The sequence below is a fragment of the Gallus gallus genome, chromosome 4 (assembly GCF_016699485.2).
Source record: "Gallus gallus isolate bGalGal1 chromosome 4, bGalGal1.mat.broiler.GRCg7b, whole genome shotgun sequence".
NCBI lineage: Eukaryota > Metazoa > Chordata > Aves > Galliformes > Phasianidae > Gallus > Gallus gallus.
Window position 1 is genome coordinate 44,486,166 of NC_052535.1, and position 19,531 is coordinate 44,505,696.

General features: G+C 39.0%; 1 protein-coding gene across 3 annotated transcripts in view; it reads left to right on the forward strand.

Annotated features, from left to right (window-relative positions):
• The window catches only part of BMP2K (BMP2 inducible kinase), a 61,030-nt gene that overhangs the window by 35,588 nt on the left and 5,911 nt on the right, over window positions 1–19,531 (forward strand). For 2 of the 3 annotated variants that reach the window (XM_004941088.5, XM_046941294.1), the window contains exons 11-15: window positions 320–498; window positions 951–1,046; window positions 2,149–2,336; window positions 3,987–4,144; window positions 9,028–9,141. In XM_004941088.5, coding sequence (XP_004941145.1) covers window positions 320–498; window positions 951–1,046; window positions 2,149–2,336; window positions 3,987–4,144; window positions 9,028–9,141 — 735 coding nt within the window. The remainder of the gene's footprint in view (window positions 1–319; window positions 499–950; window positions 1,047–2,148; window positions 2,337–3,986; window positions 4,145–9,027; window positions 9,142–19,531) is intronic. The other variant, XM_004941089.5, reaches the window with a different exon arrangement.

The following is a 19,531-nucleotide window of genomic DNA, read 5'->3' on the forward strand; positions in this document are numbered from 1 at the left end:
AGTTAGAATAGATGAGCGTTGTTTGAGACACTGAAGATACAAGTGAGTCATTAGTAAAGCAGAACTCTTGAAACCAGCTTCCTCTGTAATGAGAGCAAAGGAAGCTTCTCATGTCTTGTAAGTAGACACTATGGATTGATAAGCCTGCAGTTGTCTTCACAGAAGGTGAAATATACAGCGAACTTAGCATGCACGATGTCACACTTGGAAGGGAACTATAAACTGCTTTGCCTTGAAATGCTAAATACCAACTGCCAGGGCAAATGGACAGTTGAAGTTTAGAAATTGGCATGTGAGTAGTGTTGTCTTAATATTACAGGAACCCCAAGACCTGGAAACGGTCAAGAAATGTTGCTGTCTCAAGGGACCAATCAGCACCATCCTCAGCAGAACAGAGTTCTCCAGCAGCTGCAGCAGGGGGACTGGAGGCTACAGCAGCTACACCACTTACATCACCAGCAAAAACAACCTACAATTCAGGAGGCTTACATTCAGCAGGTACAAGTCACATATTTAAAATTACATTTCTTGATGAGCAGTTATGTTGTATCTGTTATCATTTTAAATCATGTGCTAGTTAAACAATATGACCTGGTTTCTCCATGCTAGGAGAGAGGGATTGTAGCTTTTGCCCCTTCTTTCTAGCTTTGCACATTTGTCTCTTGCCTAGGCATTGCAATACTTACATGGGGAAGTTGTTTTCTTTGTGCTGTCCTGCTTTTGTTTCTTGACCCAGAATTTCTGCTTCCTTTGAATCAGCACTTCGTGGCCCAGATAAAGGTTTTGTCTATGTGTAAGCATGCTCCAGAGAAACATTTGGGATGATCTAGCTGACAATAGTATGCTTGTAGGAGCTGGTATAGATAGACCCTCTGAGTCTAAATATTTGTGTATGCTAAATGGGGGAATCATGGTTTCAAGATTTCTATTTTTTTTCTTTTCAAATACAGTATCAACAAGCAGTGCACCAGCAGGTGATCCAGCAGCAACTGTTGATGCAGTCTGTGTACCAGCAGCAACCTTCCCAGTCTCAGTATCCTGCTATGGTATGTCAACAATGGAATGTCACTGATAGTCTTCAAATATGTCCTATGATTGTAAGACGCTGTGAAGTTGCAGCAACACAAGTTTGTGAGTAGCTATGATGAGCTATGGACTTGGTAAATATCTAAAATTATATTCACTTGAGAGGAAAAATAAATAGCTCATCCAGACTCTGTTGAGAAAGCTTATGTCACATCAGTGGTAAATGTGATATAGTCTAAATTTTGATCGGTACAGTACTAATTGGAAACATACTTAATACTTAAAGTTCCCAGTAATGACCACAGCAGCAAATGTAAGTTATTCTGCAAAGTGATAAAACCACAATGGCATCAAATTTCTACTTCAAGCCCAGGATGTCTAATTAAACCATCTAAGTAGAGGTAGCCAGGAACTACTTTCACAGGCACTGTTGTGTGTGTACGTAGCTGTATTCTGCAGCATTTGCTGAGGAAATCTTGCAGAATTTCTGAGTCTTCAAGTAGTATAAAACCAACAGAATACGGTTGACACCCTTAGACTACTTCAGAAAGAAAGAGAAAGGGAGAATCCGGGTTGATTGTCACAGGGAAATAACGTTATTGAATGGTGCATTTCAGTCAAGGTTATACATAGTGTTTACAAACCTAACTAGCCCAGAGAAATCCTTGCTGTGTATAGTTTCACACTGGAATGCGTGATAGAAAAATGAAGTTTTGTCAGTTGCTGGTGACTAAGCTCTATTGTGCTAGTTACTTAATTTTTAAGGTTTTAAAACTGCATTGAAGAGCATTTTGGCTGTTCTTGCTTAAAATGGAGAAGTGTTTCAACATTGAGTTAGTGGTTTCAGAAAAATATAAATATTCTTGCATGCCCTTTGTGATGCTGCTACAGCATAATGGAAATACACACATACACAATAGCTTTCCTGCTTTATCTGTAACTACGTGGCAAAAGGTGTTCGGAAGTTGGGAGAAAGTTCCTTGCTTTTGGTTAAGCTGCCAATCTTTTCTGGTATATGGTTGTTTTTAATTAATCTGTCTGTGAGGCCAATGTTGTTACTTAACATAAGAGCTTCACGTTGACCTGTCTGAATGTTAATAATGTGCTGCCTGTCTTATTTAGGTGCAGCAATATCAGCAGGCTCTTATACAACAGCAGATGCTTGCTCAGCAACAGCAGCGGTCACAACAGGTGCAATCTCCTGAATATGTCCCTTCTCTACAAGACTTCTCGCCAGCCTTAATCTCCTACTCTGCATCACTTCCAGTACATGCTGGAACAGTGGCAGATTCTCCCTATGCTGCAAGCAGGCAAGTATTCTGACACAAACGTACCAAGGGTTACTGTCTGCTTTCTGTAATAGATGCTACCAAATCCTCTCCTCAGAATTTAATTGCTTCATTCATAAAGTATTGCTAAAACTAATAAATAGGTGATAGTGGTAATGGATATTTTAAGTGGCATGAGGAAGGAGAGCAGGATGCAACTCATCAATAGATGAGCCTAATCAAACTTTTTAAAAAACTTGTGTTGTTTTGTTGTTAATGGACTTCTTCCAAGAAACAGACTGCTAACCAGTTTGCTTTGGGTGGTCAGCAGCACGTAATTAATGAAGTAATGAATATGACACTCAACAGACACTAATTTTTACCACTTTTTGTTCTTTAATCCAGTTTGTAGGATACAGTTTTAAGATGGGCTCTATAATTCTGATTAATTTGGTAGGAGTTCTAACTCTTCTGTCCATTTATCAGTGGTCTGACTTGTTTTCTGTAATGGAATGTATCGTAATTTCAATGATAAGGACTCTTTGCAGAGGCCCACGCATTTACCCCTTCTTAATAAAGCGTGGTGAAAAATGACTTCTTTGTGAATTCTCACCATAAATAAGTATGTGGAATGAAAGCAAAGTAACATTACAAAAAAAGAAGGCAAAAAATTGCACACTTGCCTAGTTTCACTCATGTTCTGACCTAAGTTAGTGTTAACTACGTAAGAACATAAATACTACTATAGCTACATTTGGAAGAGAAGCCCTTTGTACTTCTTCGAACCCTTCAGTCTGTGGTGCAGCCTTTGTTGACGGGCATTTTTTCAGACTTGCGCATTTCAGGTGCTGCTGTCACTCATAGTCACTTTACAGTATGATGAAAGAGTGAAAGGCAAAATATTTTCCTCCCATTGCTTTATTGATACAGTATATTGCTGTGACAGATTTAGCTTCATGGCATCAATTAGGTGGTGTAATGCATAGCGAAGTGTTTTCCTGCATGTTTGTGTCCATATCTGAGACTTAGCACCTGTTCTCTGATACAGCCTATTACCGGAATACTTCTGTTACAAATAATTTTTTAAAGAAATAATTGCAGTCTGGTAGAAAATATTCATCTTATGTATGCGTGACTAAAGATCTGTACTCTGCTGCTTAGCTTTAAGTCAGTGACCAAAAAGTTAGCAACAATTGGCAGTGCTTAAGGATGATCTGGTAAGGAGAGAAAAGTGATAGAGCTCATTTGCCAAAACTTGCATAAAAGGGAAAACCTCTGATCAGGTGAATTTTGTAGCATGTTAGCAAACAGAAGATTAAACTTTGAGTATACTTACTAGGTTTCTTGTTTTCTTAGAAAAAAGTAAAAAGACTGCTCTGTAAGTATAGAAATGAACAATGTGAAATACAGCTTTTGATCCTGCATCTTGACAAAGTTTTCTGTGCTTTGGCTATAATTAGTAAATCGACGACTAAAATGTACAAGGGTTACATACAGAAATAATGTGATCAAACCACATGTTCTTTAGCAATTCATTCTATCTTTAGTTTTCAGATACGTTCTGGTTAAGCTGTTAACACACGTTACCTGTATGCAGTATTTTGACATAACAAAGCATACCATCAATTTTTATCCTGACAGACAATCCTGTAATGTTCCTTTCTATTTTCTTTCTGTGGACTGACTTCACAGGTCAGGCATTCTTGATGCTGAGGCAATTACCAGTTACCCAACGCAGAACATCAATAACCCACCTGATATGTCAGGCTGGAACCCATTTGGAGAGGACAATTTTTCCAAGTTGACAGAGGAGGAGCTGCTGGACAGAGAATTTGACCTGCTAAGATCAAGTAAGGGACACTTGAAGGCTTATTTTGCTTCACAGTAAATAAGGTCTCAGCAGTACCATCACCTGTTTTACTGAAGGGCCATACAGTCTGTGTACAGAATTCTTTCTGAGCATTTGAGGGCAGAGTTGGGCCTGTCTCCTTTCCTTTCCCTTTCTGAAAATGTGTGCAATAAGAGATGACCGTCTAAAACTGGTAGCTACTGGCTGAAGTACTGCAGAAATGGCTCTATCTTGGCTTTTAAATCCTGCTTATGTCACCTTGATTGTTAAAAAGCTCTGACTAGCAGAGGTATTTGGCTGCTTGCTTCATTCCTCTTCAGCTTTTTTCTTGCACACCAGAACAGAAGATTTTGTGGGTCTGATATGTCCTTTGAAAATGCCTGAAAGAAAAATGATCTCTTACATTATGTTAATGTTTTGTAATGTCCTTTTTGATGAGTGGCTACATGTAAGGGCTGCTTTATTGTTCTGATATGGCATTAGTTGAATAAACTTTTCTCTTGAAGTCAGTTATCTCAATGGTTTTTACTTGGAGTTACTTTTTTAATTGCGTAACACGTTTGTTAGACGCTTTTCCTGAAAGCTAGTTCTGTCATTTGCAAGACTTACAAGATGTGGCAGTGTCAAAATATACATATATTCTGTGTACTTGACTGACTCTCAGTAAGTTTACTGCAATTAAAAACACGGTAAAGCTAAATTTCAAGTAATTGGGGGGAAAGAAATGATGCTTTCAGATGTCTTTTTCTTCATGGATTTCTGAATGGTTAATTACAGCTGATCAAGAACTGCATGTGACCTGTTCATCCTTGCAGAATGTCATCTGGTATTATTTTTGTCAGTGCCTGGTGGTAGCTGATGGTTTTCACTTCTATCCTGTGCTGGTCTCACAAGACTTCTATTTCGGAGATGCAAATGTAGCTTATGCTCATTCCACAATAAAATGACTCTTCTTGCTAGCATTTGGGGAGATTGGGTATTGTACTGGCTGAAGAGTGAAAGTTCTTTGCAAATCTAAGTAAAATTGGGATTTTTCCTGGTAGTAGAATATCTTAGGCTTGCTCTTCCCAGTGGAAGCCTTTGAAAACTTTTGAAATGACACAGTCTTCAATCTGGAGCAGATGAGCTTAAATCAAAAAGCATGATGTTGCTCATTTCTCGAATCTTTATCTGGCTGCTGGATTGCTGACTGTAGTTGTGTTGAATTCCATTAATTTGGTTTGGCAAAGCCATGCATTATAAACAGATTCAAGTTGAGAAGAATGTATTAACCAAGGATATACTTGAAGTGGCTTTATGAGTAAGCTGGAAGATACTTCATGAGAAATGCTTTTGCTTGGGGTAGCTGAAAAGGCTGCTCTTTTAGCAAGCTGGGGAAATAAGTAAAAGTAAATAACCAAATATTATTACCAAATAACCAAACTTCATGGTTCTGTTTGGCACAGTGTGATTTTTTTTTTTCCCAAATTTTAATGGAACATTCTATAACAATAAAAAGTTACTTGAGTTTATGGTTTTAGAAGTGAGATTTTTCCTTTTCCTTGTAGGCTCTGGTAAGCTTCCTATGAGGGTGCTTAATGAAGAAGTTCCCTAATGGTCTTTAGCACCTATGTTATGCATTTTATTCTGCATACCTCATTTTTAAGACTTCTGACATTGTGTTAAGATTGGACTAAGAAAACTTGACACAGAAGGAAGCAAACACCAAGCAGCGTGTTACTGAAATGGTGGTAGTGTTGTATGGAACTGCTGCTGCTTGCCAAACAGCCACAACTGGTCACTGCAGTGAGTGCATAACAACATGGCCCAATTTCTATGGGCCGAAACACTGAATTAGATACTGACCAGAATACAGTGAATACTATGGAACCGAGCAGTAGCGCACTAGGTGGCAGGCTTGTTTATGCATCAGGTGATGTGATTACAGCTTTTCTTGGGCTTGATTTCAGTTAAGAGGTCCAGTCAATCTTTGTTTGTGTACACATTGATACATACACCAAAGATTTCCAGGACCTTTCACTTTGTTTCTTTGCTATTACAAGAAAATCTTAATAGTTCTGTTGCATTGTGACTGCCTCTTCTGCATCTAGAACAGAAATATTTACTTTTGCCTACTTGTACTTGCTCAAATTTACATGGAGTAATGAGAAGCTGGGAGGTTTGATTACAACTAAAGATAATGGCTGTCTTTCCCTCTTTAATGCTTTCTGCAGTTTCCTCTGATATATCTCAAGGATCAAGGCTTGGTTCTCTTTATATGTAGGCTCTCTCTTATGAGAGAAAGTCGCTGTTTTACTGCCAAGTACTTTTTCTTCAATTCTTGAGTTTACCATGAATCATTTTGCCCTCTGGAAGAAGGAGAATTGAAGATTCGGGTTTGTTAAAGAAATTGTATTGTGACTGAACCCAGTGGCTGTCCTGTGCTGTAGAACTCATGTGCGGTGTTACGCAAGTCTGTCTTTCTGCTGCGTTACATAGTGCTGAGTATGGCATTCAACACGCTCATCCTTTCTTTCCGCTTCCAAAAGCTGCTTTGTGTTGTTGAGCTGACAAATTACCCATGAATTGAAAATATTTTAAAATCTGTTGCTTATGACACTAATGCATGAATAATTGAACGTGCATGGCCCTTGTTAGAGTATCAAGATATGATGACTTGTCAGGCTAACTTTGCTATATGATTTCATGTATATAATAGTATAATGTCTTAGTGTGCTCAGTGACGGGTATTGCTGTGATGATTACCCTTTTCCATGGAAAAGAGAGCTACCTCTTGGCTAGCCTTGCTTAGACTTTGGGAAGATTCCCAAAGTAAAAAGGTGATCACTGTTGTAAAAAGTTATGCACAGCAGTACCTCTTGTTCATGGGCTTAAATGACTGACTTGGCATGAAAGGTCATCTATGCCATTTAGTACCCGATAGGTCTCTGTAGTATCTGCAGTCTCAGCTTCATTTGGATTCACTGCATTCACTGAGAAATGAGTCTTGGGTCAGTGCTTTGAGGATGCTGCATGTGAAGTGCAATAATGCCAAAATGGGCGGTCCCCTTGTCTGCTTCTGCTTGGTTGAAATTGGAGAAAGCATGGCTGGCTGTTGTCTCCAAAACACTGTTTGATAAAAGGAAGTGAATCTTAATAGAAAATGGACAAAGCACACTTGTGCTTCAGATGGACAAAATGACTTCTTTTCCAATAGCTTTAGCTTTGAATTGACACTTCTTTAAACTTTATTTCCCATAGAAACTTATTCAACAACGTTTATGTCTAGGTTCCATGGAGATGATGAAACCCTATGTTATGTTTTCCTACTTCTTCTTGCATGCTTAGTATTTCAATCCATTTTGTTTTCCCCTGTGTTGCTCAAGTAGGAAGATACTATCATGTTCTGAGGGTTGAGATTTCTGTAGTCCTATGCGCCAGCATTAGCAGGGATGGTGGTTCAAGTTATTACATGCTTAAAAGTCCTTCTAGGTTTTGATTGCCTGCAGATTGGTGCAGCACTCAGCTCATTCTCCTCTAGAGGCAGAAACTAGGAATAATAGAAGCCTGCTTTTTCTAAAGGTGCGAGCTGAAGATTGGGTACATTCAGAAGCTATTCAAGCTAGTCTTCTACGCATCTTAACTTATGTCTTTATTCTATATGACTGCATCACTACTTTATCTCCCCACCAGAAGTTCCTCAGTTGGGTTTAAATTTAAAGTAGAGATTGCCTGTGATGCAACAGCTCCTACTTCTTATTTCTTTGAGTGTGAAAGTGTAGATAAGAATAGAACAATTGAGACTATGGGTGCTTTTATGTGAAAAGAACACTTGTTTGTGAAAACTGGCATGTAATTTCAGAACTCGTGTACTTTGTACACAGAGCTAATATGCATCTGTCTGAAGTAGATAAGCTTGCTGTCCTAGCCCTGCTGGTTATCTCAAGAAAGCCTCTTGTTTCCTGTATGGAAGGGCTGAATAGCGCATGTGCAAGGAACTTGATATGCTACTTAAGCACAGTTCAACTGCATCTCAAAAGCCGCAAGTTGACAAGAAGGTCCTGCTACAAATTGTTTGGAAGAACAGCTGTCCCCTGTGAAAGAGGGAGACCAAGATGCTGTGTCCTGTGCTGAGACTATGGGATGGTAGCTGAGGATGGCACCCTGTGGTGCTGGGAGGTGATAATGAGTCTTCCTGGACCCTCCTGAGCTGCAGTGGGGTGGCTGGGCTGGACAGTCTGGAGCTCAGTGTGACTTTAAGACGAGTGTATGAGGCTGTAAGAGAAGTGCTTAGGCAGAAAAAACCATTTTCCATTCCCAGTGCTTCTAGTTTTTGCATGGTTAAAAACCTTGGGGTGAAACCTTTAGTAAAATGAAAAATGAGTACCCCGGAGTTGAAAACAATATAAAACAAATACTGCATTTCTTTGTAGAGTGACACTTGATTTGTTTCAAATTATTACAATTTATATCTTTAATAGAAAGTATTCCCAGCAATTCTGCTGTGACTGTTAACTTTGTGGCAAAGGCTACTCAAAACTTGGATTAAATGAATGGTTTTGCTCTTTAGATCAGCACAGTGTTTCTGGTTTAAAAACCTCAAGTACAGATGACTAGTTGTAACTTCTGTTACAGAGCACAAAGGCTGCTTTTAAGACCTTCCTATAAAGTATTCCATGAGGAAATACATGTTGTTTTTACTTAGAGGTATTAAAAAGGGATCTGTGCAGATCAGTTTTCCAGAATGCTCAAGAAGTATGAACTGAGGGTATCTTTAAGACATACAGGGAAATAATCAACACTGTAGCTCACTCACCCCAAAGAATAGATATCATTACATTGGAGTAAGTCCTGCCATTTTTATTTTATTTTATTTTTTGTTCTGTTTCATTTTATTTTTTACAGACAGGCTGGTGGACAGGAGAACAACTTCAGATAAGAATGTGGAGCTACATTCTGCTCCACAGAAAAGTCCTCCCGAAGATCCCTTTGGTTCTGTTCCTTTCATTTCTCACCCAGGCAAGTGACATCTGTAACATTGCTACCTCGTGTGTGTGTACATACATATATACATATATTTTTGTGTGTGTGTATATATATATGCTGAGTATGTGTGTCCAGTTAAATGACTAAAGATAAGGCTTGGCTGCCTCATGATGTTTTTTTATGTCTATTATCTCCAAATAAAAATATCTCTCCATCCAATTCCTGGTACTTGGACAGCATACAGACTGTAGTCTTGACAGTGCAAATATATTGGACCAATGCAGCATGAATCACTTGCATACAACTAGAAATGCTTTTGCTGAAAGCACATAAGTGACTATGGACAGATTTCACATCCACCCTACCGTCTACTTCTAACTTATGCAGTATTTTAGTTCAGTTCCTCAGCCAAGTTAAAAATGTGTATTCCTGGTGAATTGGAATGTATCGTTTTTGGAGAAAATTGATTCAAAACAAATTAAATATCTTGTCATATCTAAATTTGGAGGGAGAAGAATTTGTGTTTTAGCTTTGACTGTTTTTTTTAATTTTACCTTAGAAGTAAAAATAACATCTGTGACCACTGACTATGAATGTGAATCTGTTATTTTGCAACTTAATGTTTTAATGTTTTCCTGATCAGCACTTTATTTATAATTTTTTTTAAACCTGAGACAATGTAAAAACCTATGAGAATTGATGATAAAAATGTGTCAGTTGCTTATGGGCCTTACACACATCCCTACAAGTGCTTCTTTGGGGAAAAAGGTGCTTTCATATGCCTTCTGTTAACTGTTCTTATCTCAGTTCAAAAGCTTGAAGTGCCTTAAAATAAATCACTTTAGAGTCAACCAAAGTTAACATCTATGTTTACTTTTACTTTCACCTTGACTTCCTAGAGATGCTTTGCTAGGTATTAATGCTCACAAGTGCTCTGGTGCTATACACAGTGAAGAAACAACAGGGTAGCACTTTTTATGTTCTAGAAGACAGTTGAATGTAAAACCACGTTTCTCTATCTATGTCCTATGTCAGAAAGACTTGAATTAATTACCTAAGATCTGTTACTCTTTTCTTTGTCTTTTGATTCTGCTTCCTTTGTCAAAGATCAGGCTGTTTTCTGTCGTTCTGTTCTTGTAATTTAGTAGTTCAATGCAATGTGAAGACAATTCTTAAGTGAATAAGTATTCACTTTCCCAATAGTTGTCAGTTTGGAAGCATTTACCCTCTAGTTTTCATGGAAAAGGTGTTATAGGTGAGCCTAAGTTCCCATGCAAAATAAACAGTTGTTACCTTTAGTCTGAAGTGGTAACTGTCAGATGCTTGTTCTTCTGCATTTTGATAATTGTGTGTAAGGATCACTTTTGTTTCCATACCTTGGCCTTTGAAATCTATTTGCTCATTTCTGTTTTTAAGATTGTTACGTTATAAGTTCGACTTCACTGGATGGCCCTGCTATGTTATGTCAGTTTGCCATGGTTAATCTTTAATTCTTGACATAATAGAAAACTGTACAAAGGTTCTGTCATGGATCGAAACTGACACTTAATTGCATTTATTACAAAAAAAAGGGAAGGAAGCCCCCAGAACTTGTAGGGTTTTTTCTACCTACTTATAATTGGAATTTAATCTAGCATATGTATTTGCTTGATTTCAAGGAAGGAGTTTGAATTCAGTGTTAACAGTGAATTACTCTTAACTGATGAATCTGATCTGATAAGTGCTTACACCTGAAAATATGTTCAAGAATCTAAATTCTTTCCCCACAAAATTATTCTTGGAAGTGTCTTTAAAGCACATTTAAGCCAGCTAAGAAAGGGAGAACGATGTTGACAGACATTTTATTTCTAGTTGAGGGCTTTCTAAAAAAAATAAATGACCACAGTATTTGGATTTCCTCTTGTTCTTACCATTGATGTGCAATGTTATTTTTCTGGCTTGTATCTTGTGATTATAAAAGCTTTTAGACATGTGCCCCTTATTCAAGGAATAAGCGTGAAGGTGACCGAATAGAATGCGGAACATGGAACATGGTTAATGTTTCCAACAATTCCAGTATTTGGGTATGTTGTGGCAGCAGCCAAGCTCTACACAGTCGTTTGCTCTATCCCCGTCCCTGTGGGATGAGGGAGAGAATTGGGGGTGGGGGATGGAATGAAAACCAAAAAAAAAAAAACCCCAACAAAGTAGAACTTTCAAAGTGAGGTGAAAACTATTTACTAAGATAGAAAAGAAAAGGACAATAATAATAATGTTAAGAATATAACATGTATTTACAAAACAAGTGATACACATTCAATTGCTCACCAACTGCCAACTGATGCCCAGCCAGTCCCAAGCAGAGGCAGGCCCCATTCACCCTTCCCCCCCCCCCCCACCCAGCCAACTCCCCTCTGTTTTATAGGTTTTTTTTTCACAGGATGTTATGGCATAAAATATCCCTTTGGCTTGTTTAGCTCAGAGGTGTCCTGGTTCTGTCCCCTCCCAGCAGCTTCTGCCCCCCAGCCCCTCGTTGACTGAACAGTATGAGAAGATGAGAAATTGAAATGTCCTTGGCTCTGTACAGCACTGTTCAGCAGCAACTAGAACCACTGGTGTGTCATCAACATTTTTCTCCCAAAGCCAAAACATAGCACCCTACCAGACAATGTGAAGAAAAAAAAATCAACTCTGCTCCAGCTGAAACCAGGACAGGTGGTGTTTTCCTCCATCCCTTCAGTAGCAGAGGTAAGTACTGGGAGGAACTGGAAAACCCACCTGATCATCAACACATGGCATAAGAGACTGGTGCCATCAGAATTCTGTTTTCTTTTATCCTGGAGTGGTTTATCCAGCACCATGCCTGCTGGTGACAGCTTTGGTCCACCTGTCTCAAAGAGGGGAAATGATCCTAGCCCATATGTTGGCAGAGCTTGTTGAGAGGGCTTTAAACTAGATTTGAAGGGGAAAAGGGATAAAATCAGGCTTGCTAGAGATGAGCCTAGGGACAGAATGCCAGGATTGCTGTAAGGCAATTCCAAAATGTCAGAAGTCAAGCAAGTGGGGTAGAAGGCTGGCTTGGCTGAACAGGGGTCTTATTCCAGAGTTTAGGTGAAAAAGAAAGCGTGTGGCTACCAGAAGCAAGGTCAGGTGACATGGGAAGACTACAGGGTGGTTGCTTGCTTTTGTAGAGAGAATATTTGTGTAGCCAAAGCTCAGCTAGAGTTGAGGCTGATCAGTCCTGTGAGGGACAATAAAAAGTTTTCCTAAATACGTTAACAGCAAAAGGAGACCACATGGTTTATAACTTGATGAGAATGATTATTTTACAAATATGGGCATAGATAAAGCAGAGATGTTTAGTGCATTCTTTGCCTCTGTCTTCAACACTGATGATGGACTTTGGGGCCTCAGGTGCCCTGAGTTAGAGGGCTGTGACTGCAATAATGGTCAACTCCCAGACAACCCTAAACTTGTGCAAGATTTGCTGCTCCACCTGGATGCACAGGAGTCCATGGGACCTGATAGAATTCACCTCGGGGTGCTCAGAGAGTTAGTTGATGTCATCACGAGACTTCTTTCAATTATTTTCACCTCTCTTGGGAGTCTGGATGGTGTAAGGCTGCTTGTTCGTCAGCTCTGCTGCTTACTCCTCTCAGGTGGGAATGGACAACAGCAACATGTGCATCACTTTGCACGAGCCAAAACACTATTGGGTTCCTTGTGTTAATGGTTGATACAAAATGCTTAGTATCATTCACACTTGGGTTGTATTCCATTAAAGGTGTTCTTGGAAGTACCACATATAAACTCTCTATACACACTATTTTATTTCTCCATATTTGTGGAAAATAGAGATGACTTACAATGTGAGGTGGCTGGAGAAGAAAATCATGTTGGGAAGAAAATCTACCATTCAATCTGATAGGTACAAAATAAGTATTGCCAGGTTTTTACTAAAAAGAGGAAGGGGAAGGAAAAAAGAAAGCACAATCAAATGTCTTAACTGCCCCATTACTAGCTAATTATTTAGCATGGGGAAAAGATATTTCAGTTCCTGAATGCCTGAACCATGGGGTGTTTGTAGTGGGAAAATTGGCTCCTGTAGTCAGCATTTGTGAATAGAAACTTTTGAGCCACATGCATGTTATGCAGCTTTTGTTCACATGTCCTTTGTCAACATCATGAGTGTTTCAGAAACTCAGAAGCGATGCAATTTGTCTGCTGTTTCAAATTCTAAGAAGCAAATATATTAAATATGGTATGGTTTGCTGTGACAATTCTGGATTTAGACTGAGCTGGATTGCCTTGTCTGTTGTTTTTTTTTTTTCCCTTCAATTTAATACTGAAGTTCACAGAAGTAAGAAAATATTTGAGGCAACTCTCAAAATGATGCAGTTTAACTGTGTATGGAGTAGAGATGTTGGGAAACTGACTGGGATTTCATTACAAGTCCTGACATAAAGCTGTCTGCCAGGCATTTTGCTCCCATGGAGAATCTTAGTGAGGTGACTTTTCACTAATAAAACTCCAGTTCTGTTCATCTTTTTCCATTCTACTGAATGTTCATCAAGCTCATCTTTTGTCATGTAGATGTGGGAGTTCTTGATCAACTGTTGTTCTTTTGAACATAAAGAGGGCAACCATTTTCCAGCTGCAGTGTGTTCACTGTGGAGGGACCAGGAATAAAAGGAAGCTCAGTTCTGTAGCGTCTGTTTTGACTTGCAGATTTCCTTCATTTTAGTGTCTAAGTGGTCATTCTATGTGTTTGCCCTGGAGTAAGAGCAGAGTGGTGTGGTATGTAGCTTGCTACTCAACAAATGTATGGATTCTGCAGCAAAGCAGCTGTCTGTATGCCTGATAGCAGGATGTTGGAAATTGTTCAGTTTTGGAGCTGTTGGGCCATGGTGCAGTCTGGAGCTTTATATGAATTAAATGAAGGATGACACTTACTATTGCTTAGTAAGGAAGTCCAAACATGAGAGCACAAGTAACAAAAAAACAGCTTTCTGTACACACTAAAGAGCTAATGACAGCAGCTTGTGTCTCTTAGGCAATAGATATTCCTGAATTGTGTTGAAAGAAACCCAAAGCTGAGCATTCAATAGGGTTGTTGTACAGTCCTCCAGATCTGGTTAATCTGACAGTTCAAATGAGTTCATATCAGTTTTTGTGTTTGATGAAAATACTGATTTTTACTGTATAAACTTTCAGTGTGATTTTCTTCATCTGTGACTTTGAGACATTGGTACTATTTGCTGACTGCAGGTTCAGGGTGTTTCCATGTGTCATCTTCAGACTTTTCTCAATAGGACTTGCAAAGTAACTTGAAATTACTCACGCTTCACAAGAACAAATGGCGTGTGTAGCTGTGCCAGTGGTGTGCTTTAATGATTTGTAGCTTTATTATTTTTATCAGATCTTAGAGCAATCATGGTTGCCCTTTTTTCTTTACATGCTTCAACATGCAGACTGCAAATAATGGAAGGAATTTCTAAGCAACAGATTCCAGGCAGAAGTGATTTTTTTTTTCTTGAAAATAAAGGTGGTAAGCAGTGCAAATCCATTACAATATTCAGCAGCTGCTGCTCTGGCTGTTGTCAAAGAAGTAGTGCAGATTTAGTTGCAGTGTGCTGGTAATCCTTGGGCCTGACATGTGGCAAATTGCTCTGAAATGATGGCGGCAGTATGTTACCAATTCCAAGAAAGCTGAAAGCCCTTATGCCCTACCCTTTGGTCACCCCCGCGGTACCCTCCAGTGATGAACTAGCAGAAGGCATGTAATTACTGACGTTGTTAGAGGGAATTCATCCTCTTATAATCGGATGTCTAGAAAAAGAACATCAGAACAGAAAATTTCCTTGAAGATTGGGATCATCTTATATGATTAAAGATGTTCCACCTGGCTCGCATTTGAGTGAAGAACAATCGTCTCCTACAAGATGCAAACCTGATTAGAAGTGTGCTAATCTGAACAGTACATTACAAACAGATGTTACTCCACATTTTTCAGCTTTTTAATAAACGTTTATCTGAACAGTCTATGCAGCAGTTTAGTTTGAGAAGATTGCATAAAATCAACGTGATGGAATGTTTCAATTTTGAAATCTGTTTGACCAGAGCATTAAATTGTCATTAACTGAGGAATTTTTTTTTCCCTTTTAGGGCATTAAGTTTCTATTTGTAGTGCTTTTAGTATTCAGCTTATTAACTTCCTTTAGGAGTGAAAGATGTGAATTGTAGCTTGAAACACTAAAAGATATTCCTGTCATAGGTTAAAAGCCGATGGCTGCAGGGAGGAGATTTTTTGTTCCTTCTGATTGGTTTTGACACAGGTCTGCTGCAACTTTCTCCACTACTCCATCGTTGGGAGTAAACTGGAGACACTGCAGATGAGAAAGCACAAGCAGAACCAGTTTCTTCCATGAATTCAGGCTATGTCAGCCTGCCAAGTATGGAAAAGTAATAATAAACTCAAGTCTGCTTGGAGCAGCTGTCTCTGTTTGTTTACAACACCTCGACACAAACTGAAGAATAAAGCAAGACATTTGCTGTTTCTGGAAAAACAAAAATTGGGGGGCGAGGGGGCACTCAGGTCACCACTCTTGAAATACTTGAAATGAATAGTGCTTTCTCAAAAAGTACGTAGGAGGAGGAGGTGCAGCCCGGTCAAACAGTTGTTTGACCTGTGTTGCTTTCTTGTTGGGATTGTGCCTGTAGAGTTGTTTGTGTCCTGAAATTATAGTAATCTTGTTCTAGAGATTGCAGTTGGATTCCAGAAGGAAGTTCAGGATGCTGATCTAGATTCCCTAACAACTATGCCTGTAGACTTCAGGTGATTGATTTCCAAAGTCACTTGTGGCATGTTTTCAACAAGAGTGACAGCTGGAGGTGTGCCTATGACATACTAGAGTGGATTGTATGCTGATACCAGTGCCTGGAAATATGGCTTGGGAGGCTGATCTCAGTGTCTGACTGTGCTTTGCCAGGTCCTTCTTGGTTTATGTCCTGTCCTGCTTGAAGAGGTCTGCTGAGAGCTGAACATGGTGTGGCTTCAGTTACTTGTGCAGTGTATGTGAGCTGTTGATGTGGTCCCTTTTTTCCTGCTGGTGTCCTTTGCACTGTCTTTTCCACTGAGTATAACTGTGGCAGCAACAAACAAATAATATTTAAATCCTTTTGTTGAGATATATTCTAATTTGCTTCTTGTTCAAAAAAACCTTTCGTGTCTTCAGAACGTGGAAACTGTATAGAAGTTTAAATACTGTCAATATCCATGTGAGTTTATGCTCAGACACTGAAAAGGTTGTGAGTTATTTTTGTGTTGCTACCATCTAACCTAGAAATATTTCATTTTTTTCCCCTTCTTTTAAATCTAATTACATTTATGTTAACATTAGTGTTTCAGTAAATACTGCAAACAGAAGGATTTGGAAGATATGGGGGTTTATAATGCAACGTGAAGACTGTACCTTAGGGAAATCTAAAGCAAGCAGCCAAATCCAGTTTCTAATTTAGTGGTAAAGCAAATATGTAGTATTTAAAATTACAGTAGATAAGAAGCAATCTGACACCAGAAGCAAACAAGAAACAGCTCAAAGCTCTAATCACCTGATGTTTTCAGTCATTTTGGTCATCTTGGTTTTAAATCCATGCATGAAATACGTTACCACAGGACTCCTGTTGAAAGTTTGGGTATAAATACAAACTAGCAACGTGGCTGATGAACGTAGAAAGCAGAGAGTAAAATATGGAAATTAAAAAAAAAAAAAAGGAAGAAATTTGTCTTCTAAAACTTAACTTCGCAGTTGAAGTCTAGGCATGGAAGGAAAAAATGGCTTGGCTCCCTGCTGGAAGTTGTATGCTTATTTCTTTGTGGAAGATGCAACCTGAAATGAAATTGCTTTTTCTTTTAGAAGAACAGAAGATCCAGAACTTGATTGTGTTGTTTGTTTGTTTTTGAGGAAGGAATGCATGCATTCATCCCCCAGCTTTTTCAGTCTTTAGATCACACTGAATTGATTATAACTTTGTTAAAAATAATTGCTGAAATTTAAATGGGAAGTGCAACTGGTGCAGTATTGTAAATGGAGCTTGTTAATAATTGCTTTAATGAGAAACATCCCCTGTTCCTAGGGCTATCAGTTGCTAGAGATTTAGGAATTTTACACTGGATGCTTGTGGTGTCCTTTGTTCATGGTGCATGCGTGTATCTTACTAGTTTAGGGTGCCTAGTGGGGTATGCTAATCATAGAATCATAGAATCACCAAGGTTGAATGTTTATAGTCATGTAGAAGTGAGCTGTACATGGCTATTCAGTTGTCAACAAGGTTCCTATTGGCCCAACCGTGCAGTTTATGGTGAGTTCACTTCTTTTGACGTTGGAATTTGCTGCTGCCAATGCAGTAGTACGTATTTAGATCATCGGACAAATAACTAAAAAAAAAAAAGCTAAATGTTTTGATGGAGCAGAAGACTTTCCTGTCTTGGAGAGTTAGATAGACTCTGAGTTGCTTGTAGCTTTTTAAGATATAATAGGTATTTTGGACAAAACCTGAAAGTGCTGAGGAAACAGGGATCTAATGCATTATGGCAATGAATTGAATGGACAAGAGATCCTTAAATTTATACCTGACCTTTTTCTACCCTTAAAACAGGAGAGATTTTCCTGGGTATGTATTACACTTGTTCATTTCTATTGCATTTTTTGTATAAGTGAATTTACTTTAGTAATCTTTTGGATGATTTTTGACAGTTGAGAAACTATTTTTCATAAGAGCTCAAAATCTTGAGACTGCTTTTCTCTCTAAAAGCACTTCTTGAAAGGAGCAATAAGATTGTACTTAAGGATTCCTACTGCTCTTCTTGTGGGAGCAAGACATGAAGGATCATCTCTTCTACTGGAGGATGTTAACAGCAGCTAGTAGCACAACTGTCAAGACTGAAAATATTCCAGAATTGAAGTTTCTGGAGCTCCTTAGTATGGTTGCTGTGTTTTGATAACAACATATGTGGAAAGAGAGGCCTGGGGTCTCTTTTGAGAAGTGTATGAGTAGTTAAGATGTGTAATTCTTTACAATAGACAAGGACAAATGAGGTGGAGAACTCTTAAGCAGAGGTGTGTAATATTAGTCCAGCTGAGTGTGGGGCTTCTTGTGTGCTGCTTCTGCCAACCCACACTCATTTGTCTGCTAGCTTTTCTTCCGTCTATCTGCATTATGAAGCAGTTTAATCCATTCATAATAATGTGGAAAGTGTTACACTTTCTCCCTTAATTGATTTGGCAAGAGCAACCTCTCTGTTATTAAATGTGGAGGTTGGTGACCCTCTCCCCCCTGTGGCGGGGGGAGTTGGAGATTCACTATCCTTGAGGTCCCTTTCAACCTGGGCCATTCTGTGATTCTGTGATTTTTTTTTTTTAAATTCATATGACTGCTGTGTGGTCTGAGTCACTGAGAAAAGAACATCTCAAGAGCAAATACCCTTTCCTTAGCTGAAGCTGATTTGCTTTTCTTTCTGATTCTCCTCAAATAGACTTCTGAAAGTTCTGCTCATAAAAACCTCTCTGTTCAGCAGTATAGCTTCAATATAGTGCAACCTGTTTTGTTTATTGATTGTTGCTAGACTAGTGGCACTATACACATGCACGTACTGTCTACTGTTGCCATCTGTTTGTGCAGACAAAGTTTTTTTGCAGCTCCCAGTATTCCCAAACCAACCACTCCACAAAAGAGTCCTCTTAGCTCGAGCTGTTAGTAAATATCATGGGTAAAGATGTCAGAACAGAATGAATGAGCTTTCATTCCCCTGGAGAAACTAAGCTGATGGATCGTAATAACAAACACAAAAAAAAAACATTTATTTGGAACTCATGTCAACTTGAGGTTTTTTTTTTTGCTTAAATTGCTACACTGGAAGTGAAAAGGGACTGGATGTGGAGCTTCAGAAAGATGTGCTCAAAGCATATATTTGAAACACCAAGCAAGTATTGCTTCAAAAAGCAAACAACAACAACAAAACACAACACTGTAAAAGCCTCCCATGTTGCTCTCACAACATGAGCTCTGTTGGGAGGGGCTGTCGCAGCTGACACGGAGGGCAGGCACTTGGGGGTACCTCTTCAGATGCACCAATGGCCATGGCCATCTAGCTCAATTCTCAGTGAAGAGTCCAAGTTATGCTTTTTATTAGTGATTTAGTGAGTAAGTACTTGAAATTCAGACACAGTGAAAACACATTTATCCCTTCTTCTCTGTTTCCATACTGTTATTTTCGCTGATTGCCTTGCTGTTTTTTCCAGACATACCATTGTCTTGTCCATTTCCCTTTGGATGCCTCAAAACATAATACTGGGTGAGAAAAAACACTAGCAAAACCCATACTTCCCTTGTGGTTGTTGGTAGGCTTCAGGAAGGAGTGTGTACCCTGAGGGCAGGACAGAGA